The sequence below is a fragment of the Rhinolophus hipposideros genome (genome assembly GCF_964194185.1).
Source record: "Rhinolophus hipposideros genome assembly, chromosome: X".
Taxonomy (NCBI): domain Eukaryota; kingdom Metazoa; phylum Chordata; class Mammalia; order Chiroptera; family Rhinolophidae; genus Rhinolophus; species Rhinolophus hipposideros.
The window spans coordinates 103,560,285-103,585,279 of NC_138046.1; the positions used below are offsets into that span (position 1 = coordinate 103,560,285).

At 39.0% G+C, this 24,995-nt stretch overlaps 1 protein-coding gene across 1 annotated transcript in view; it reads left to right on the forward strand.

Moving 5' to 3' along the window:
- DMD (dystrophin) overlaps positions 1-24,995 on the forward strand; it is a 2,022,175-nt gene that overhangs the window by 1,780,600 nt on the left and 216,580 nt on the right. The window contains exon 62 of the mRNA XM_081043053.1: positions 23,126-23,186. Within this exon, the coding sequence (XP_080899179.1) occupies positions 23,126-23,186 (61 nt within the window). The remainder of the gene's footprint in view (positions 1-23,125; positions 23,187-24,995) is intronic.

Below are 24,995 nucleotides of genomic sequence, written 5' to 3' on the forward strand. Positions count from 1 at the left end.
CATACTTCTACCACATGGAGTTAACATATGATAGCATTTTGATGTTATTTGTTCTGGTCATACACGAGTATTAGGAGGGTTTAACCATCATTTGAAGGCAATTACTTTGGGCCCGGCAATGTTACAAATATGAACTAATGTCATCTATCAGGTAGATATAGCAACCTATCAGGTAGATACCATTATTGTACCCATTTTAAAGATGAAGACATTGACGCACACCATCACACAGCTAGCAAATGATAGAGCCAGGATTCAAACCCAAGAAGCTGGCTTTCTGTGTCTTTAACCACCACACTGGACTGTCTTTTACTTAATTTACATATGTTATAGAAAGGAAGTCATTCTATATGATCTCCCTTCATTCTTCTGACTTCCTTTATTGCCATTTTCTAGTCCTTTCTTTACCACTTTCCATAGATGAATAAAAAGATCCATGCTCACAAACATTTTAAAGTATTTGACTAGATGCTTTTACGTGTCTCTCCAGTTGGCCATTACCTTTTACAACAAAAATTCCTAGACGGTGGTGGTCCTGTCTTTTTGTTATACATTGATAATGTATTAAGTAAGAAGTTGTCTTATTGTCTGACTGGGTCTAACATTATTTATATGCAGTTGTTATTTCAACAGTATCACACATGCTTCGAACGTGCCAAGAAAAAAGAGGCAGGTTAAAGCAGTGCACATAGTTGAGTGGGATTATGATGGCTTTTAGGAATGGCTCTAGAACAATTAGAAGGCCTGCAGATTTTGTCTTTGGTATTTTTCTAAATCTCTGGTCTGCTTAAGTTGCCTTGGTGGCAGCTATTCTATTCTATTTCTTTGAGATTAAATGCAATAACATACTTGTCATTGACTCGTAAACCATAAATAAAAATATTACTATTATGAATCTTAATTACTCCTCAGACAGCATATATATTCATTCATCCTTCATTCTTTCTGCATGCCCCACCTGAATTCCCATGTCTTCTCCATTAAAACCTATTCTCAGAAAAATGATATGTTATACTCATTTAACCCAGGTGACAGGTAAAGTTTAATGTGTACTTCTCCTGGGTTATTTGCATTTTAATAGGGTGAAAAGCCATAAATGTGAGGAATGGCTCTCTGGTGGTAGAACATCAGCCATAATCTCTGAGCTGTGAGGAAAGAAATTTGAGGGGCCACGTGAAGCCTCCTCACACCTTTCAAACCATATCACACAGGTGCCCACTTCCAGAAAGGTCAGGCCTCAAGAAACAGATACTGATAAAGACACTGAGCTACCTGCCTAAATGGAGCCAACCCTGGAAGTCACCAATTTCTTGGATACTCGTGTGGAATATCAATATATGCTTAGAAGCGTTGCTTACAGATATCAAAAAAATACCAATTTGCTTTAAGGGGTAGTTGCGAAATAGGACAATCAGACTGAAGACTAAATAAAGATTGTTTCTTTATGTTCTCCTTTTTTTAAAATTACAAAGGTAATGTATGTCTCTGAATGAAATTTTGGAAAGCAGAGTACAAACAAAGAAAGAAAAAGTATATGTAGTTCCACCACTCAGAGATAGCCACTATTAAATAATGTGTTTTATAAACTTTCTGTCTTTCTCTCAGGCTGTGTGTGTGTGTGTGTGTGTGTGTGTGTGTGTTCAGATGCTCTTTTTCTCTTTTAAACCAAACAAGGATAAAGACACATTACAGTTTTATGGCCTGTTTTTTTCCCCCTTAGAACTACAATAAAAATACTTTCGTGTATATAAATGTTCCTCTGCAGAGTAATTTTTTAAATGGCTGTGTAGTATTCCCTTCTGTGGCTGTACCAGACTTACCAAGACAATTCTGAATCACTCAGTATTAAGCTTATTTCAGACTTTTCACTAGTGTATCCGAAATTGTGACTCACATTTTTTGTATACCTTTATAAACACCTCACATTCTTCCTATAAGATAAATGCCTAAAAACAGAACTGCTATATGAAACGAAGTTTACGTCGGTAAGGCTTTTGATATGTGCTGCCAAATGACCTGTAGAAAGTTGCACCAGAAATTGGGTGCACCATTAAAACCGTATTTGAGGCAAGACATCTCTGAAGTCACTTATCTGCTGTTAAATTGCGTTCTATAAAAGAAAAACAGCTTCCCGTCAAAAACAAATGAAAATATGTTTGGGAAAATACCACTAAGGGCATATTAAATGAGTTTGAATTGGTAAATGTCTAGTAATTTGCTTCCAGGATGCTTGAAATAATATTAATAGTAGGGTGATTTAGGAGGGTTAGAAATTACCAAAAAAAAAAGAAAAAGAAGGATGAACCACAAACTGCATCCCCCCAAAAAACATGCTCAGTTTCCATCTCTCTCTTCATTCTTTCTCTCTCTCTTCCCCCTCTCTCTCTTTCTCTCTCTCTGTCTCTTCTCTCTCTCTCTCTCTCTCTCTCTCTCTCTCTCTCTCTCTCTCTCTCTCTCTCTCTCTCTCTCTCTCTCGCACACACACACACACACACACACACACACACATTCCCTTTGAAAATTACATTACCAGCTGTCTTTGTTTTTTTATCAGTAGAGAGAGGCAGCCTTTTACTAAAGAAAAGTATTCACTGTTTCTTCTTGGTGGCCCAGTCTCTACTTGTTAAAGAAGTTGTTTCTTTTATCTTAGATCTGAGAGAAAATGAGAAGAGAATCATTGTAAAATATGACCCTTATCCATTGATAGATATTAGCTTGTGTTTAATTCTAGATTTAATATTCTACCACTTCTAATTGACTTCTGCAACTTAAACCAACAAAAAGGAGAAATTCTAATAGTGTCATTTTTAATTATAATTTTAAAATATTATTGTATTTTTGGTATATTACAATATGCATATATTTGGAAGGTACAGTGTCAGCCTCTTCATACACATATGTCAATGACCAAGAAAGTGCTATAGTATTCATTGGCACACTAGTCTGAAAATTGTCCCTTTTTTGTTCTTTTCAAGAATCTAAGACCTTTAAAAAAAAGAGTTTAAGATCTTTTTTTCCTGGCCCTTTTCTCAATTCTCTGGGCTTCTGTTCTAAATTTCACTTCTCTCCCCAAGAAGGAAAACTATAGATTTGGGTAAAGGTAGAAATCTTTCTGTAGCAGTAAAAAGAACTTATAGTTGTCTTAATATTTTACAAGTTCTAGAATTCCCGAAAGGAGCATTTCCAAGCCAAGTCCCTGAGAACATTATTGTTCTGTATGGTGTTAATGCCTCTCCCTTGAAAGTAGTTCTGGGGTCAATAAGATTGGGGAAAGCACTAGGTTATCAAGATAAACGAGTTTCTTTCCTGTTGGAATTCTTGGAAACTTTAATACACTTTGAGACTCCAAATGGGATAGAGTAGCAGCTCGTCTCCATACTTTATGTGACTATGGAAGCCTTTTTCAGGCACACCAATTAATTTCTCACTGAACATGTCCTGGAACACAGTATGGAAATCTTTGCCCTAAAGTGGTATTTGCCAAATGGTTTAATGGCAAAAACTTTCTGCTGACGGTAATAAGAACATGATCCAATTGAAAAGAAAATGAGTATTTTTAAGACAAATGGGTCAACTCTCTTTTTCCTGAGGTTTCCAGTCCTACCCTACCCAGTGCAATTGCCTAGCTAGAAAGAGATTTCTAGAGTTTTTGTATAATTGTTTTCAAACTACTCATTAGCAAATCCTGAAATCAGTTTAATGACTTGCAACCAACCTTTTTTTTAATGGAATGGAGTAGAATGGACTAGAAATTATCAGAGTACATTGCACAAGCAAGGTTAAGTGTTGTTTTAACACTTTGGTTTCAGGGGTGTGTGTGTGTGTGTGTGTGTGTGTGTGTGTGTGTGTGTGTGTGTGTGTGTACTGTCGCAGTGTAAAATGTTTTCCTTCTGTGGGTTGCAGTCATAAAAGTTTGAGAGACGCTGAACTACTCCAGCCCTGCCCCTATTTTACAGATGGCAAAATAGGTGCAGAAAGGTCAAATGGTGTAACCAAGGTCACAGGGTTGGTTCTAATGGATCTGGGACTGGAATCTAGTTTCCAAAGTTCACAGCCACACCCCACACTGCCTTACCCACTAAGAACAGACATCCAGGCCAGTGACTACTTAGTGCACCTGATATTGCCACAGGTATTTTCTCTCTTCTATGCCTCTTGCTCTGGGCCATACTAAACTGATTTACAGTGCCTGAATTTTTCTCTCAAGGCCTTTGGGCCAAGTGTCATCTCACCAATAGTATATGTGATATTGATTAAGAGTATAGGCTCTGGAACTAGACTGACTGGATTCAAATACTGGCTCAGGTACTGAATCTCTTTATCCTTCATCTGCAAAATGGGGGTAATAGTAACATATTTCATCAATTTTAAGGCACACTCCCCCCCACCCATGTTTTAACAGCTCTGTGATCAGAATGCACCTTATGACCAACGGGGTTTCGAATTCAATGAAATATGGTAATATTATTTCAGAGGGTTATAGTGAAGATCAGTTAATATGTAAAACCCTCAGAACGGTGCTTAGCACATAGTAAGTGCTATACAAGTGTTTGCTATTAACATCAGCATTATTGTCGTATTATCATCAACTTGATAGCATAATGTGGTATCTTAGTCAAACTAAACAGGAAAGTATCATTTATTATCTTGAGTTTAATTCTCAGTGTAAGTAGCTCCTCTCTTCTCCAAAGATGTGTTTCATGCATCCTATCAGAAAGTCCAGTGTTTTGCACATCATAGGAACTCAATAGGTATTTGTGTAACTAATGAACAGATGAATAATCAATAGGTAGACCCTAATCTCTGTAAGGACAGGATGGTTTTAGTCTTGTTGACAGTTATATTCTCTACTACCTAACATGGTATCTGGTACTTGGTAGATGTTCAATAAAATCATTTACAGAATGAATTGCCTTATATCCCTCAAAAAAAAAAAAAGAAGAGGTAAATTTCCTCTTGACATTGATAATACACAGTGGCGTGAGATTTTGCATAGTAATTATCACATAGTAGACACTCAATAAATAATGAGACCGCTTATGTTTTTCCTCAGCAAGGATTAATGGCATTCAGAACTTTTCATGGTCCTTTTTATAAAATTCTACTGGGCCATGTCATATATTAAGGGGAAACAACTGACTTCAGCATTACAACATGCTCACAACTATATTGGAAAATAAAATAGAAACCGAGGAAAGTACACATAAAGAAAAAGCTGAAAACAGAATACATCAAAATGCAAACAACTATTGTGTTTTTCTTTCTTTTTATTTTTGCAGACTTTTTTGTGATAAGCAGGTATTACTTTTATAATGGAAAAAAAACAATAAAAGAAAGCAATTTTACTCTCTAGCTTTTAACCCAGTGACCTCTTGCAGTGTTAAACTCCGTTGATGGTTATGGAACTCCATAAGACAAATTTCCTTTTTACTATTTGTTCTGAATTTAAAAGCTATGAGTTTCATTGAGTGATCTTGTTCTCAGGTTATGAGACCACTCTAAAAAGAAAGAACTGATCAGCTACTTCCTGCAGGCTTTATAATCTTAACTGCCTTAATCAGATCCCTGGTTAAGTTTTCTGTCTTGTTAAAGCAACCCAAGTGTTTACAGTTTCCCCTTGCTACATAAGGCTAAAAAGTTTGTTACCATCTTGAAAGTTGCCAGAACACACCCCCAACTCCCCTTACTCACACACTTAGTTTAAAAAGGTAGGGGGAAAAACTTTAAGCACATCTAATAATTGCTGACATTTCATTTACCAGTGCTGTAATCTATGCTACCATTATCCTCAGGGGATGGATGAATTTGAAATAGGAGTGGGCCAATAATTTAAAGTTTCAGATCGGCTTAAAGAAGTTATCATGATAAAAGTCAGGAAGTAGCTTGCAGGTACAACGCAAGATGATTTTCAGCCTAAAGCTCTCTATCAGGTAAAAATCTCAGGGCAAAATAATTTGGGCCAATTGCTTCAGTCATGTGCTGCCAAGGGTGTTGGGGAATTTGGGACAAATGCTGTCTAACCCATCAGTGATGCTGGCAACGCCTCCATAAATTCATCGGTAGCCTTTCAGATGCCCACAAAAAGCAGTCACAGTGATAATAATTAAATTCTTTTCTCAAAACCTATTTCTGTGGCCCTTTCTCCTTGAGCTCAAATGTACATTCTCCAATAAAACCTTAGATTTGCTTCAAGCCATCCTTAGTAACAAAATTTAGCATCGTTGGTCCCATATATGCATTTATATGAGCTTAGGAAAGTTCTCAGTTTCTGCTGTGGGAATTTGTGTGCCAGAGTTGGCTTATACTGGCTCAAAGGAGCCAATTGTTAAATATACAGAAATTGTGAGCTGGTTGTGAAACCGACCTTTGGTAGCTTGAAATCATCTATAGTGGGACTACTTAACCCCACACACACACAAAATGGCAAATACTACAAATCAATGCTAGCTTGATTGATTGATTGATTGATGATTGATTTTTTTTTTTTGCCTAGCAGAACACTGCCAAATTTATTTATGTTATTCATTATTCAGATCACCCAAAAGCTCAGGATCCAAATATCTATCTGCCTTAGGTAGAATAACCACTGTTCCTCATTGGTCTGGGATGTTCTTTAGCACTGAAATTCCCACATCTCAGGAAACCACCTCAGGCTTAGCATTACAAGGATGGTTGGTCACCCTAGCCTTAGGGTAAACCTCCATGAGAATACACCCTACATGGAGATTCTCAACAAGTAATTTATCAGGAAAGCAGGCGAAGGAGAGTGAGGGAAGCAGGGTAAGGTATGGGAATGCTGGTCAGGGAGTAAAACTAAGCAAGGGGGTAGAGACTAACTTCAGCCCAATCACACAGGGAGCTCTGGAGCACCCACTGAACCCCAGAGTTGGCCCCGTTTTGAGGAAAGGGAGCTGGGCTTTTGCTGCCTGATGTCATTGGCTATGGATTTCTGGGGAGTACGGGACAGTAAGGCAGTTCCCATTTCACTGAGGGAGGTTCTCTGGAGTTGGGAGCAATGGACCCATCTCAGCTAACACTCACAGCAGCTGGAGATGAGTATGCCAATGGATAAAGGGGATCTGAGTGGGACACCAAAAGCATTAACCTCTCCCAGACTTCATGAAGCTACTGTGATAATCTGTGATAATCATAATCTGGCTTTAGAGCTAAACGGGGACACATAGCTTGATCGCTTAGCACCACTCCTTCATCACATACCTGCGTGGAAATTAGTCTGGTGACATGGCAGAGATGAAGCAAATTCCTGTTTCGTTCTTATTTCATCTTTCTCATTGTGACAGATTCCACTGGGCCACCTGGGAACCTAGGAAAGGGAAACCAGCACCATTGTTCTGAATCAGTTTCATGACACATGGGCACTATTTTAGTGGAATGCTGGCTCTAAAAGACATATTTTTACACTTCCCAGAAAACGAAGGCATTTGTAAGTTTGGCCTAGGGTAGTATTTTGTCATCTGTCCCAAAATATAAAGCTTTTTGCACAACCGAAATGGTGGAATCACATCCCTATGGGCAAAAATCATTATTTTCGTTTTTCCATTTGGATGTTTTCCATTTGCAAAGCACCACCAGTTTGGGATTCCAAAATACTTTGTAGTGAGAACTTGGAGGTAAAGATAAAAGGCATTTTGTTCTTTCGTAGACTTACATAAAGTGTTCCTGGTTTAAAAACCTTCCTCCTGAATTTTTAAATATACTTTCAGATATCAGCAATGAAAATCATCTTGATTTCAGTTCTACCACAGATACTGCTGTGTTATGAGCTGTATCTCCTTAAAGCTGTAAGGAACAGGGATAGGCCTAGGTGACGAAGGGTCTTTTAAGGATACATGGAAACATAAGGAAGGACAGGGAACAACAGTCACCATGAAGCATATGTTTGCTTCTCTCTGTTTACACTTTAGCTGCTGTAGACATCAGACTATCACAGTATAATACCTACTCTCTTGTCTCTACTTTCTCCTTACTCGTAGTTCTACTGCCTTGCGACTTTCACTCTCCATCTTTTTCACTTCCCCACCTCTCTACCATCTAGATTTCTATGTATTACAGTCAAGTTCTCCAAGAAAGAGTATCTGATTGGGTCAGCTATTTACTATCTATTTAAGATTAAGGCCATCTCATAGGCCACAAGCCAGACTATAAACCAGTCTTTCTTGACCTGGACATAAATGACTTTTTGGGTCAGATAACTATTTATTGTGGGGGACTGTCCTGCGCACAGTAGGATGTTCAGCAACATCCCTGGCTTCTACCCACTACATGTCAGTATAACCCCCTCCCTCAGTTCTGACAACCACAAATGTCTCCAGATATGGTCATGTGTTCCTTGGAGGGCAAAATTGTCCCTGGTTGAGAACTACTCCTATATACCGACCCCTGGACAATGTGTGGCCATGGCAATGGGGTCACATGGAACACTCGCCAGAATGACCTATGTCTGAGGAATCATTTGAGACTACTTTTGTACACTCTCAGAACACCTTCAATGAAGAGGGGTATCCTCAGCAGACAACCTTCCGCTGTCTGTTTCTTCACGAATTGCCTTACCTGCCTCTCCCAGGATCACCCCCCTTCCAATGACAGCTTCTAATCAATGCAGGAGTATAAAGAGCTGGCTGTTTTGACCCAATTTGAGAGAACTCTAACATTCTAGTTCAAGAGTTCCCACGGAGTTGACTAAGACTGTCCATGTGCCCTTATCCCAGCTTGCCTGTTCCTCTCGCCATTCCTGCTTCCTTCTCCCTTCCACAGGTGTCAATCCCAAGGGCACACCTTACTAAATATCCTGCTCTCTTAACTTTGTCTTAGAGCCTGCTGCCAGGGGAACCCAATCTGTGACGGATCAAGGTAACTGACATTTAGAAGCATCTGAAGGAAAGGCATTGCAACAGGCTCCATCTAGTCACTGACTAATGTGATTTACTCTTGCTTTCATAATGAGGTTGATGCTTTTGCCCAGTATATGTAGTGAGGATCATCATTTAAGGTGTGTGACCTCATGATCTCCATCAATGAATGGGTAAGGACTTTGGGGACAGCATAAAATCACGTCAGCCTCTTGCCTTATGCCTGATGCTCAGCAGCATACATACCAGTGAGAGGCAAGCGTTACAAGGAAGGCTAGTTGGTAAAACAGATCATTAAAGGAAATGGGGGGTTGGCCAGATGGCCCAGTAGGTTAGAGTGCGAGCTGAACAACAGGGTTCTGAACAACAGGGTTGCCGGTTCGAGTCCCACATGGACCAGTAAGCTGCACCCTCCACAACTAGATTGAAGGGCAACTACTTGGAGCTGATGGGCCCTGGAGACACACAGTGTCCCCCGATATTCCCCAATAAAATATATTTAATAAATAAATAAATAAATAAATAAATAAATAAATAAATAAAGGAAATGGGTTTGCGTGTGAGGACCCTAAGGGTAGAAGGCATGCATTGCTCTTTTTTATTTTTTATTTCATGCATCTAACACCTTGCAGGTTGATGCAGGATATGCTTTGATTGAATGAATAACTGGGCACTCTAAAGGTTATTCCCACTCTAATACAATAGGGAAGAACTTAAGCTAGTGCCTACTCTAATGTCTTGAAGGAGTTCTGAGCTTCGCTTTATTTGCAACCAGCTAATAATTGATGCATTCTGTCACTCAACAAATGTCTTTGCAATGACCAATATAGGTCAAACTCTGTTCTAGGCACTGGGGAAACAGCAGTAAATAAAGAAAATTCCTTTGTCATGTGGCTTCAATTTTAATAGGAGAAGTCAGTCAGGCCATGGTTAAGTTTGATGAAGAATAAAGCAGACGAGAAGTGATAGAGGAAAGGAACTCTTTAGATGGGGTAGTCAGGGTGGTGACACTTGAGTGAAGCAGTGAGGGAGTAAGCCATACACATGGGGGGCTGGGCAAAGGAATCCAGGAGAAGAAACAGTCACTGCAAAGGCCCTGAGATGGGAGCATGGCTCAAAGGGTTTAAGGAACAACAAGGAGGCTAGCATGACTGAAGCCAAGGAAGCCAGATGGTGAATGATAGGAGATCCATGAGCAACCAAGAGCCAGACCACGTAGAGTCTTGTTGACTACAGTTAAACGTCTTTGGAACTTAGTAAGAAAGGAAGACTTAGGAGGGCTCTGAGCTAAGAAGCAACATATGACTTAGTGTGCCTGTTAGCATGCATTCATTCATATATTTACTAACAAATACTAGGCACGTGGAATAAGAAGATGGGAAAGACAGAATCCTGGCCTTGGGACACTCAAATGCTAACCAAAAGATTTTTTTAAAAATTCATGACCATCTACTGTTGTGGTAAATAGCGGGTGTCGTAAGAGTAGAGTGGAAGGAGGAATTAACTCTACAGTGAAGGAAATGAGATGTTCTGTATAGACTAGTATTAATGTGCATTGTGCCTGAGGCTACACACAAATCCAAGGTGGAGAATGTTTCATCTGATAGGAAGCTAACAAAGACTGCTTCTGATTGCTTGGCCCTTGACTTCACTTAGCAGCAGTCACAATTACATTTGGCGGTAAGAATCAGGTTCTCCCTTCTCCTTAGTCATTGGTATGATGAATATCCCCCTTTCCAATTTTACATGTTGCCTCCTTAGAGCCCTTTTGTCCAGAAAAGGGATTTCTTGTGTATGTATGTATAATGAATACACATATAGGTTTTAGAAAAGGCTAATGTTTTCATGAGCTAGAAATAGGCAGACGAGAAAGAGAATAATTGAAAGATTAGTGAACATGGGGGTAATTTGACTTGAAAAGAGAAAATATGAGCAGGAAATGTCTGGGGGAAAATTAGAAGAGGAATGGAATGGAATGAGCTCATTTATGGTGTGAGTTAAGGACAGAAGGGATTTATTCTCAAAAGGTAAAAAGTGAGTTGTGGAATTTGACCTAGACCAGCTGTCAAAGGAAAGAGACCGATTCAAAGGACTTCGCCCAGGAGGTCTGGAGTAGATACATCTATTAGAGGTGTCAAGGGAAGACAGAACGTTTTGAACCAAATCTTCAGTGATTCCTGGAGTCCAACACAAAAGCTCACTAGAAACCTTGCAATCTTAGGGCAAAATAAAGGACAACAAGGCGTATGTCTTAAACAGGATCCCACAATTCCTCTAATATGAACCAACCACACTAATTTACATAGAAAAAAAGAAGATAGTACATTTGGTAATGGGAAATTTAATTCAAAAATCAGAGCTAAATATAGAAATCAAAGTGAAACTGTCTTGTTTTACTTCTTTCTAAAACTTCTTAGCGATTTATTTCAAATTCCTAAGCAATACTAATATAAAATGATAAAACATGGTTGACTTGCATACTTGACAGCGGCAGCAGAATGCCAAAGGAAGAGCTGTCTCCTTTCATGTTTTACTACTCTGAGAAATGCACAGAATTTTTTAAGAGTCAGAAAATGGCTGCAAGAGGGGGAAGAGGGATTATTTACTGGTGTTGTTTTGTAGGCCCGCGCCTTGGTGGTTAATAGACAATTGAACTCAAAACCATACAGTCTCTCTCATCTGCCTGGTTAACCTGGGATTCCTCACACCGACAGGAAGTTAATTAATGGAATAAGTACCTGGTAACTCACTACATTAATCATGATGATGATGATCATGATGATGATGATCGGGGTAGGAATAGGAATAAAACAAAATATTGAGCACTTTTTGCTCTTAATACTGAAGAAGAATTTTACATGGATTAACCTGTTTGATCCTCACAATGACCCTGTAAAATATGGTTTATTATTGTCTCCATTTCACAGAAGAGAAAAACTGAGACTGGAGAAGTTTAATAGCATATTGAAGTTCATACTTGTAACATTATGGATTATCAGATTCAGAGAAGGGGTTCCATGGACTAGTGACTAAAGGGGGTTAACCTCATTAATCTTTGGATAATAGGAGTAGAGGAAGTGGCTAGTAACAAATGTAGGAGACTTCTGCTTGGGAATGTTTTTTTTGTATTCTTTAATCTCTTTGATGTTCTTTCTTCTCTATCTGTCTATCTATATATCTATCTATCTATCATCTCCCTATTTCTATCTCTACCTCCTCCTTTTTTCCTCCCTCCCCCCCTCCTTCCATCCCTTAGGAGAATAAAAAACTTCTATTCTCATGCTTATGGTCTATAGGTCAACTATAGTTTGGGTGATGTAGATGAAGTTTGACTGGGAAGCTCTGCCTCAGGCTTCAGGTTGGCTGGGTTTGGCTCCAGGCTATGAATTCAGTTCATATTGTCTCTAAATGTGTTGGGTTTTGAGGCCCAGGCTGAAGGATCAGAGGCTAGCTTGGGCATGTGCTCATGGCAGATCACCAAAGCACAAGAGGACAAGCGTCTGTTCATATAGGATCTGCTAAAGCCCCATTGGCCCAAGCAAGTAACATGGTCAAGCCCAAGGTCAAGGGCTGGGACCCCATGAGGCTATGGCTAAGGTATAAATGTTTCATCATTTTACAATGGAGTGAAGAACTGGGACCAAAATTCCATCTCTGCCACCCTCTTATTCCTTTCATTGCTGTCCTATTCTTAGCTCTTACTCTTATCTTGCTTTCTAAATAATGTACATCCCACCTATAGTCATTTGGTTTTTAATATCTGAGTTGCTTCCTACTGTCTCAGGTTTCAAATTTTATTTTCCTTGAAATTTCCCTGGTGCCTAATACAATACTGTTCACACAGAGAGCATTCAGCAAATGGTGCTGACTTCCTGCTATCTTTTAAATGCACATCTGGAGAGACACTAAAAGCACCTGGCAATATTGCACTGACTTGTTAGTAACCTGACTTAACCCAAATGGCTAAAGACTATAGCCAGCTTTACCCAGAGGAAAGTTCTAGGGTAATACAGTCAGCCAATTCTGCTCGAAATTATTCAGAAATTCCACGAGCGTAATTCAGTCACAGCTCTATTTATATAGATACCTATCCTCCTACAGCTAGCCTTAGGAGGCTCGATTTCTCTCTTAATGTCCTAATAATCACAATGAGGTTCTTGGAATTTTGTGTAAGTCAGTTTGAAGGAGCATTTCTTTCATGAGCAATGCCACCAAATATTGTTTATTCAACTTCGTGGGACTATAGAGCCAGCAGCACTAGATATTAGCTATGGCATGTGTCTCTGCGACACAGTCACCTTGCCAAGTACTTTGGTATGAACTCTGGACTTCTCATATCAAATGCAAGCCTAATCCTCTAAATGACTTGGCAATCCATTGACAATTCCCATGGTGTGGTACAGACGGTCCCTGATTTACGACGGTTCTACTTAACGCTTTTGCAACTTTACGATGGTACAAAAATGACACACATTCAGTAGAAACTGTGCTTCGAATTTTGAATTATGATCTTTTCCTGGACTCGTGATTTGCAGTACAATACCCTCTAGTCACGCTGAGCAGCAGCAACGAGCTGCAGCTCCCAGTTGGCCACACGAGATCGGGAGGGTAAACAGCTGGTACTCTACAGTGTACTGTGTTGCCTGCATTTTTTGGATATTGGGTTTTTGCATGCCATCATGTCTACAAAACACCCATCTGTGTCTTTTGCTTCTGGTGAGAAGAAGAGGAGGGCAATTCCTCTTGAGATGAAACTCGCGATAATTGCCCAATTGTAGGTTAATGTGTTTTGAGCAGGTTTCAGGTAGTCTGGGCTACTTTAAACCTTAAAGCTATGATGTTTGGTACATTAGGTGTATTAAATGCATTTTTGACTTATGATATAATGGGTTTATCAGGACGGAACCCCATCGTAAGTCTAGGAGCATCTGTATTCTGTTCACCATATGCAATGGTCTCCGAGCTTAGTGTTATCTGTCTGACAGCTCATATAATATTTACAGGTTGTTATTCGTAAGGAATTTGAGTTAGCCATAAAGATTTTCACAGCTATGGCAGACATTACAGGTCTCATTCATCACTCTCGTGACCTTCCCCTCTGGAATGTAGCCCATCTGTCTCTGCTGTTGAAATCTTTATGGAAAATCTGCCCATCTTTGAAAGTTTAGTAAGTGATCTTAAAGTTTTCATTGAATCTTTACTTTTGATGTATGCTATCGACATATAAAGCACTATTCTTTTTTTTTTAATTTAATGTTTTGAAGTGTTAAATTTAACTTGGCCTTTCAGTTAAATAACAGAAAGCTTAATGTTGCTACAGGAACTATATGCATCCCATCAAAAGAAAATAGAAATGTTACAGAAAGCAACTGCAACAGGGAAATATGATATAGATACATGTACAGTCAGCGTAAATAATTACATAAAAACTGAAACACTGTATTATAACCTTAGTTATGACCTTAGGAAGTAAAAAAAGTGTGGGAATAAGTTTTTCATGAATTTAATAGTATAAAGGAAACCCTAAGCAAATTCCATAAACAAATGAATGGAATGGGCTGGTTTGCAGAACAGGAGAGAGGAATGACCAACCCTCGGATGTTCCCCCTCTCTACTTACATTCTTTTCCTTTCACACACAACTACTTTCCTTCTATCTGCCCCCTCCTTCAACTTCTGCAATCTAGTTCGGCCTTCGCCACTCTTGTGAAATTGCCCTATTGAAATCTCCAGTAATCTTGTGACGAAATACATCTTCCTCTTCTACAGCCTTAGTCCTTGGGAGCCCATCGGGGCTCAGACCTCACTATGGCTGTCCGTCTTATGTTTCACACACTTTATTCTGGTTTATATATTGTTTTTCTTTGGTGGCTTTTCTATTGCCACCACCATTTCAGGGCATTCCCCCAGAATACAGTTCTCTTTTATTTATTTTTTCAGTTCTTTTTCTTTTTTTTTCAGTTCTCTTTTAACAGCCTCCTTTCTTTAAAGAGTCCAGTGGGGGGCGGGGGCGTCCAGCCATTTTCATAGCTTCAGGTATCATCCAGTACTTAAGGTCTTGTCCTTTCGCTTGAATTTCAGTGAAAAGACCCACCTTCCAAATATTTTAACCTAAATATACAATTTTTCTGAATTTTACCTCCAAGCTTATTTATTTCTGCCAATGAAAAAATGCCCAGTTGCCTAGTTACTAAGCCTTAGACGTTTAGAGTCATCTGTGACTTCCCACTTTCATTGAACACCAAATTTACTTCTGAACTAATTCTCAAACTCCACTCTCCTACCTCTAATCCATTGTATATAGTACCACAAGAGCAATCTTATTCTCTTTTCATCATCATAATCCTCTGATTATAAAACAGTCTGTGGCCCTCTATTTCCCATTGTATCAAATATGAACTAATCTGTTCATCATTCATGCTGGTGAATAGTAGACAGATGATCTATCTAAGAAGGAAGGATCTGTTCGGCAGATGCCATCGGTCTAAACAGACGGAAATGTATAAAGAAGTACCAGAAGCCTAGGCAGTTAGGTCACGTTCAAAGGCATTTCTCTCTGCATACTTTATGCGATATGTGGCACGTTAATGATAGTTGGGAGTGGGTCCAATGGTTGAAGACACATGCTGTCCTGTTGAGGCAGAGAGGTTGATTCTAGGATTACCATCATTCAGACAGCATCCTATAGATGTGTGATTACAGACATTATTTGTATGGTGATTAACATTTTGCAAAGCAATTTCACATCTACTTTCTCATTTTATCCTGACAACGTTGGGGAAGGGAGATATCATTATTCCTATTTTGCATATAAGAAAAACAAGGCTCTTATACCAACTATACTTAAATTTTAAAAATTAGAATAATATCTGGCATATATTAGATGCTCAATAAATGCTGGTTGACTAAATAAATAAAAAAGAAAATGAAGGCTTGCTTAATATCATGCAGTGATGGTGGAGTCAGGATTCAAATCCAGTTCTTCTGAATCTGTGTTCTGGACACTTTCCACTTGTTCCAGGGACTTCTCAAGATGCTGTGTTGGGCTTTGAGATAGAAAGCCAATATACTGAGTGCCTTTCTGAATTCAAAAGGTTTACAATCTGTCATGGGAAGTGGGGGTGTGAGGGGCATGTTCTCAAATAATCCACTGTATCAAGCAGTATATCTAACGTGCCTTGAGAATTATACCAACTAAATGCGACTGACCTGCAGAAAATGGATTTTTCTCTTTCCACCAGGATCAATAAAGAAAGACTCCTGCTGACAGGAGTATAATTTGTCTGAAACGCCTTTAAAATGTTCGTAGCCTTTAATCAAATAAACATACTTCCAGGAATTTTGCTTAAGGAAATTAACAAAATGTGTGCAAAGATTTATCTACAAAAGATGTTCACTGCAGCCTTACTTATAAGTGAAAGACTGAAAACAGTTTGTTTGTTTTTTGCACTTTGTCCCTCCCTATTCACTTTCCACATTTCTCTGCCTTGCTCTGGGCCTTGAGAAGTTGATCTGTGTGGGCTGCATGAATGGGAGCCCCAGCCCTCTAGCTTTGGATTGGCCTCAGCCAATAGAGTGCCATAGTAGGAAATGGGTAGGAAGACAGAGAATAGTTTGGAATGTTTATTCCCTAGCCTCCGTCACAGCCTGCTTCCCTGAACCAAAGATCTTGTCACATGACCCTCTTCACCAGTGCACATGAGTTCTTGCTCATTTGAGAGATACTGGGGGGTGGGGGAGGGCTCACTTGCTCTGTCCTCTTTCTCCTCCCTCTCTCCTTCCCCCTCAGTCCCCATCTCTGTTCTGGTGATGGCTCTGTCTCCTTGCCCCACAGACCTAGGGGTGGTGATGGCTGTTTTATTATTAATATGATCCCTTGTGATTTCCCTACACCCTGCACAGAACTTTGTGACCAGCCCTTTAACTAAATTCTATTCAACTTACTCAATTTGAATGTGACATGTTTCCTTCCAGGACTCTGAGTGGTACACTCCCATTATAATACATGTTCATCTAAAACCTGATTTCATTAAATAATAATGTCCTTGGGGGCATGGAACCTCTTTCTCCACCACACCCCACCCTCCCCCACCCCTGCCAGTAGATACCTAGCTTGGAAACACACACATTATGTATGTTCCGTAGATACCAGTTGATTGATTGGTTTTAATGCTAGAATATTAGATGTGCTCATTGGAAAGTATCCTCAGAGACTATAATTAAGTACAAAGTAGCAGGAACTGCGTCTGTCTTATTCACTACCTGAGCACCAGCACTTTGCACAGTACCTAGTGCATAGTAGGTGCTCTGTAAAAATGTGTTGCAGAATAAGTGAAGTGATGTTAAGTATTGTTTTGTTTCTTTAAGGATTAGGGCTCTGTTTTTCTCTTTCAGATGAAAGTAGGTCTCACCTTAGCCCTTTGGAAATTAGCTTCTCCAAACTGATCAGATGATTTAATGTAGACGTCTAAAACAGAACCAGTGGTGGAGGTTACAGACCATAGGGACGCAGATTTTGACCAGAATAAGAGAAAGCTATTGCTAATCATCACTAAAGCTACAGGAAATTCAAGAGCCACCCCCCCTTCCCCCGCCCCAGGATCTGGTGACAATAAAGCTGTTCAAGCAGCTCCTGGAAAATAATTTGGTGGATTTGGTGGAAATCGTGTAGAAGGTAAATTTAGATATCGGATGTAATTGAGATAATTCAGACTAGATGACATTACAATCCCTTTTAAGACGTATTTATAAAACAGACAAATGAAACAGAAGCAGACTCATAGATACAGAGAACATTTTGATGGTTGCAAGATGGAAGGGGCATTGAGGGATGGATGAAAGAGGGAAAGGGATTAAGAAGTACAAATTGGCTATTACAAAATAGTCACGGGGATGTAGGGTACAGCATCAGGAATACAGTCAATACTATTGTAATAAGTATGTATGGTATCAGATGAGTACTGGATTTATCATGGTGATCACTTCATAAGTTATATAATAGTCAAATCACTAGACTGTACACCTGAAACTAATATAATGTTGAATGTCAACTATAATTGAAAAATAAAAAATTATTTCAAAAAAGTACTTATTTACTCAGTTGTTTGGCAAATATATATAGACTACCTGTTGTGTACCACACATGATAAAATAGAATAATGTACAAAGACTAAACAGACCTGGTTGTAATCCCAGATGAACTTTTTTTTAAATTCAGGAATATTGGGGAACAGTGTGTTTCTCCAGGGCCCATCAGCTCCAAGCCGTTGTCCTTCAATGTAGTTGTGGAGGGCGCAACTCAGCTCCAAGTCCAGTCACGTTTTCAATCTTTAGTTGCAGGGGGCGCAGCCCACCATCCCATGGTGGGAATTGAACTGGCAACCTTGTTGTTAAGAGCTCGTGTTCTAACCAACTGAGCCATCCAGCCGCCCCTCCTGCAGCTCAGCGGCAGCTCATTGTCTTCAATCTAGTTGTGGAGGGCACAGCTCACTGGCCCATGTGGGAATCAAACTGTCAACCCTCTTGTTCAGACCTCGCGCTCTAACCACCTGAGCCATCCGGACACCTCCTGGATGCACTGTTTACTAGCTGTATGACCAGGGTTAGTTTACTGATCATTTCCGAGCCTCAATGTCTTCATGTGTAATAATGGAATCATATGACTTCATAAGGTATTTGGGGGAGGGGGTGACATTAGGGAGCATAAAGTGCTCCTTAGTAGACATGCAACATGTTTGTTTTCTCCATTTCCTGAATCATCTGACTTCAGTTTGAGTAACAAATCAAAATTAGGATCTAACACTTATAGACCTAGGATGTTAGACATGCTACTCCATGTGGATCTTAACTGTTTCATCATCTGGAAAATGAAAATAATAATACCTACCTCACAGGTCATGATGAGTATCAAATAAGCTACTTGAGGTAATTTTTCAGGCACATAAGAGGTTTTTCTCCCCCCACACACCTGCTCTAGATCACGCATTCTCAATGGAAGCAATATGGCCCCCAAGGTGGTGAAAATTGGTTCCTGGGAGACAAAAAGAAAATCTTACTTTTTTATGTAAAGCACAGATACATAATAAAATACATCAAAAGATATACAATACAGTCGTACCTCAGTTTTCCAACGTAATCCGTTCTGGAAGACCATTCGAGTTCTGAAACGTTCGAAAAGCAAGGCACGGTTTCCCCATAGAAAGCAATGCAAAATAGATTAATCCATTCCAGACCTTTCAAATCAGCCCCTAAAACTGCAAATTTAGCGTGAATTTTACTGTCTAATGATACCATAGATCCATAAAATTTACGGCGTTCATAAACTGAAATGTTCGTCAACGGAGACATTCGAAAACTGAGGTACCGGTATTTTCTGTGGTATTAAAAATGTCATGGGGCATAGGGAGATGAGGAAAAAATGTCTAAAAAGGTACCTGAGGAGGGGGGTGGGGGCGATAGTGGGAAAGAGGTCATCGCTCTACACTAGATGCCCTGGATAGAATGTGTTCATAAAACCATCCCTGGAATTTGCATAATTCTGAGGAACCAGGTGCCAGGGGCTAGTCAATCTTCCCTAACACCTTTTTCTTAACCCCATAGGTGAGGTTTCTCTTCTGTCTCCAGAGAATGCTATATTATTTCTTTTTATAATCCGACTCCACTTTTGGGGGCACACAACTAGGTTATCAAACTCTACATCCACCAAATATAAGAAAAGTAGAAAGATTAATGACCATATGTGGGTCTGAATTCCAGAGAGTGCTCTTTTGGCACAGTTTGAATAACATTAGCATTCTTTTTAATTTTCTGGTTAGGCCCCTGTGTGGATTAAAATACGGCTTAACACTGGCTTAACACCAGGGTGCATCACTTTGGCACATTCTGTTCATCACGCATTACAAAATGGTTGAAATTAGAACTTCTAAACAAAGTGTGTTTTAGTGGTCTCTGTTTGTGATTTTCAAAACCACCTTGGGCACGATATTGAATCCTGTTAGAGGGAGGAAAAGCATTTGAAGGTAGAATTGCTACCCTTTCTTGCTCTTAATAACAAACTGCAAGGGGAAATTCAGAGGTTGGTTTTGGACTAAATAAATAAACTCAAGTGTAGTTTGCTATTTAAATTCAGTAGACAATAAACCCCCATGGTGCTGGTGCCACATGATAATGAATGATTTTTACACTCGAGAATCTGAATCACAAACCTGCATTGGAATTTCACGTTGTGGCTACAGGAACATCTGTATAAGAAAATACGAAAGGGCAGCACAGCCTCATATAAAAACCATTTGCCAATAAATCCGCTTTGGATGGACTACTAAAAATGGACACATCCGGCATAAAAGATGTGTGTGTCTATTCCGTAGGCTAGCTTTGTGAAGGATGGCAAGCTTCTACTGGTACACTGAGATAAGAAACAGCTGTTGTTGGCGTCGGCACTCCTGCAAGAAATGAAATGATAATTCTGGGACAGCCTTATGAGAGTTACCATACATTTGATCAACTTGAAATATATGCAAGACCAGAATTATGTGGCAGTCTCCAACAAAATTGCCAATAACCCTTTCACAATCTCTTGAGGAGCCCTGAATCCAATCACAGAGAACCACCGTCCGATTGTGTTATTTCTAAAGCAAGGAATTCCAGTGTGTGTGTCTGTGGTGGTGATGAAGCAGGGGAGAAATGGGAGAAGGCCTTTGTTATTTTCCTTTTTTTTTTCTTGCATCGAGGACATTTTTAGCATAAAATTTCAGGGTTTCAAGTGATGACTGCAAAGCAGTTACTTAGGTGCATTTGTAATCTGTGAGTCAAAGAGCAAAAAACATCTTTCAGCACCAAAAATTCACTGAATCTTACTGTTGGAGCTATTGGATAGCTACACATAAGGACAAAAGGCTTTTTCAAAAATTAACAATTTTTATATACAATTTATATACGCTACAAAAAATTAAGAACTCCAATTATAAAAGCTTAAAATTTCATATTGCTTAAGATATTCTTTTTCAATCCTTTCAACGATTTACTTCAAGCATATTCTGATGACGCTACTCTGGCATTTCAATGGATTATTTTGCCTTTTAATGTTTAGTCATGCAAAGTCAACAATAGGTACCCGGTGTAGGTCTAGCCATTAGCTCAGCTAGGCACCACTGCTTTTTCTCCATCTCTTGCTAGATTTTCTGCTTTAAGGTTGTTCTTTTCAAGCAGACAGCCCCTGAGCCAGGTCTGGCAGCTAGCAGACCTCTCAAGAACACTTCTCTCTGAGAGATGCTTAGGAATAACGTAGGAAATCCGAATGACTCTTCTGCTACCAGAATACACTCAGCATCCTCCGAGTTAGAAAGACTTTGGCCCGAAGGCTCTCTGGCGTTCTCGTCTTCTTTTTATGATGCTGTAATGTTGTTTAGCTTTTGAAAAAAAATGAGGTATAACTGACATACATTATGTTAGTTTCAGGTGTACAGGATAATGATTCGATGTTTGTATATATTGCAAAATAATCAGTACAATGCATCTACTTAACATTGTCACCATTACGATGCTGTGATTTTAAAAAGAGTGTGCACTGAGCAGCCAGGAGCTCTGATTTCTGGTTCTCCACCTTGTTTCCTGTTAGAGACACCTTGAGTTTTCACATTTCCCTAACATCAGACTGCCCAGGTAGGTCAGGGAGTCCAGCCTAAGTTCTCAAATGTGGTCTTTTTTGCTCTGTGAGCTCACTTGGACAAGAGAACTGTATCCTAGAGAAGAAAAATGGACAAGAGGAGAGTTGGGCAGAGAATAAGAAAGGCAGTGCGGAGAGGAATAGCAAAAGGACAGAGAGAGATTTTAGGCAAGGGACTACTTCAAAATAGCAGATAAATGTCTTTTTTCCCCCATACTAAAAACCTGTCTGCCAAAATGAAAGGGAATAATTAGCGGCTAGATACAAATCCACGTTCTCTATCTTTTAAATGACATATCTCCAAGGTACAAAGCAGCATGTCTGGTTGAAGGCTGGTGATTCAATCCCTCTATTATCCTATACGAAACAAAGAATCTGTAGTTGAATTACCCTTAAGTTGTCTGGCAGTACGTGAAGTTAACTTCTATCAGAAGCTGTTCTTTCATATTATACAGTGTAGTCAAGGGTATATTAGTTTTGACGTTTTGTTACATCTCAATACATTGTGGAGTGAATTCACTGTGAGACTGATTTAGAAGGGAGCTTTTCATAGGAGGAAATAATGGCCAGCATCAGCTGTGCCTCAAATTACAAGCAGGATAAAACTTCAGGAAAAAAACAGACACTCACATAAAATTGCTAAGTGTTAATAAGAATGTTTCTTATATTTGTATTCCTCTTGATATTCTGTGTCTCTTAGAACTCCAGGTTCTTAAAACACTATTCGGGAGGAAGATTTTATGGTTGAGGAAATGTTTTGGTGCCTCCTACCATGATTATTTTGTCTTAAAGAAAGAAAAAAACCATCCGATTAAACAGTATATGAAAGGTATTTTTAGAGTTCAGCTTGGGGGCGGGGACCTACAATTTAAGCATTTAAAACACAGTGTAAAGATGATTGATTTGACTAACGTACAATAAAGTCATTATAAAGTGAATCCCCCGTACATGAAATTTAATTCCACCTATAGGATTCATCACTCATCAAAGAAGTTTTATTGCACTCTGGTACCAGGTGCCATTCTCTCACTTTTTGTTATCTTTTCTAATAACATCATGCAGGTCAGCTGACATTTTGAGGTACCAATTAAACATATAGTCGGTAAATGAAATCGGTAAAAGCCAAATAAAGAGAAAAACAAACACATCAGAGGGGTAAGTGTAGTACTTTAGCTTCAATAACTTGGAATATAAATATATCACGGAGGGATGTTTCAGCTGCCAAACTAATAAAACCCAGTCAATCAAATAGTAAAAGATATCAAGAAGCAGCAACAGGAAGTATTATAAGGCAAGCACCCAATGGAGACACATAAGAGAAAACCCGTCAGTTTACTCATTCACTTCCTTATCTGTTCTATAGGTATAGCAGTGGAACATTTTTTTCTTTGCATTTATCTTTGTGCCTGAATGAGTTCAATTTCACTTAGATTAGGACAGAAACTTCAGAACAGCCGGTTAATCCATCCTGTCTTCATGGGCAACTGAGCAAACAGACCAATATCAGCGTAAAATTGTAATTCTGGAGATTAATGTTGTCTTTCCTGTTTGCCGTGAACTTGACCTCCATGCCTCTTCTTTTTCCTTTTCAGCTTCTGTCCAGGGTCCCTGGGAGAGAGCCATCTCACCAAACAAAGTGCCCTACTATATCAAGTAAGTTGGAAACATGACATTCTTTAAGGAGCATTTATTGAGGCTGATCTGTATATTCACAAATGAATTTGTTAGGACGCTTAGATAATCAACTCATGCTTAAATTACCACTGAAAATTTGCTGATGCAATAGGGAGCTGCCTTTAGGAAAAATCCATTTAACGCAGTGTATGTGTTGTGTTTTGTCATTAGAGGTGGAGTGAATTTTTCACACTAGAACAAAAAGCTGCAGATAACATTCCTGGTAGTGGAAGTGAATAGTTACAAGAACAATTTAATATATTGAGGGGTTTTCCCACATTTCTTCTTCAGACAAAGATGGAACACTTCTGCAGCTATATGTACACAAACTGTTTTAGGTGAATAAATACTTCATGAACCCAAAAGGCAGTGAGCAGCAATCCTGGATTTGTGGAGCTGAGGTGTTCAATATATAGCACTCAGCATTTTTCACATAACAACAAAATGATACTGTTTTCTGGGGCCGTTTGTGTCAGTCAAAGGAATACGGGTGCTTAAAAACACCTTCTGCAGCATACTGTATGAAATACAAATTATGATACATTGGATCAACATGGAAGAGAGAAGCGAGGGGATGTGGAGTTATTATGATACCTTAACAGTTTCTCATCAATTGTGGGAGTCCAACTTAAATTTAAACTTTGAATGGACTACCTCAACGACAATTGAAATTAATCGGATTCATGAAATAGTCTTCAATACCAACTAAAGTCTTTGAACTTGCTTCTGCTGTGAGTCTGACTAAAAATGTTAAATGTTTGTCCATTTTTTTGGCCTGCCATCTTTTATCGAGTCTGTGTTTATTCTTCCACTGCCCATCAATTCTTCATAATTTAGTTCTAAAGCAGAAACAGCAGTCTTAGATCTTCATTACTACAGTTCTCAAGAAATTTGATTTCATGCCTCAATTTTGTTAGAAGAATGGGGGTGAGGGGACTCTTTTGGCTCTTCAAGGAGAGACACATCCTTTAAAAAAAGTTTGTCTTATTAAATTTTTCCAGATAAGATATCTCTTAACTTTAAAAATTCTCCTTTAATATACTTTGATCCTGCTTTTTAATTCTCTTATTTTTAAATTTTATTATTGTTTGTTATACATAATCATTAATTTAGTCACTCTAAATATTTTTTTTTCGCTGCTTAACATCGATTCACTCTAAATATTTTAAATACCTATATGTAATCACCTGTTTTATTGAATGATTTGTTGATTTAGACATGCACTGTATTGCTTGCATCTGCTATATATTTTACGGAACCATTTTATTCAAACTCTCCCCAGACGTCTTCTATATCAATATCTTCAATCATGACAAATTTTCATTTCTGACCTAGATGTTTGAGACCTGCTACTTCAACCCATTTATAAAGCTCTCACTTTATCCAATCTTCATGAGCTGAAATAAAGATTCTTGTGGCCAAGGTATTAGGACCACCTGAGAATCCAAGACATCTTTAAGTTATTATTCTCCAAATCACTACTTGTTTGGGGCTCATTAAAAGTCTCCTGGAGGTTTCAGAGTCCACCTCTGCCCAACCTTCTCCCCCCCACACTCCCCCAGTCCTACTCATCCTTTTCTTAAATCCTTAAATATTTGTCTTCTCCCTGATGTTACACCTACTACAGAAGATCTCAGTGCCTTGCTGGGGGGGGAAGTGAAAATGAACTCAGACAAAAAAAAAAAAAGCAGGATACAAATTCCAGAAAAACTGTAATCCCCCCTGTAAATTAATCTCTTGCTGTTCCGCTGTGGAATCAGCAGCTGCTCTCTACTTGTCTTCCTGTTG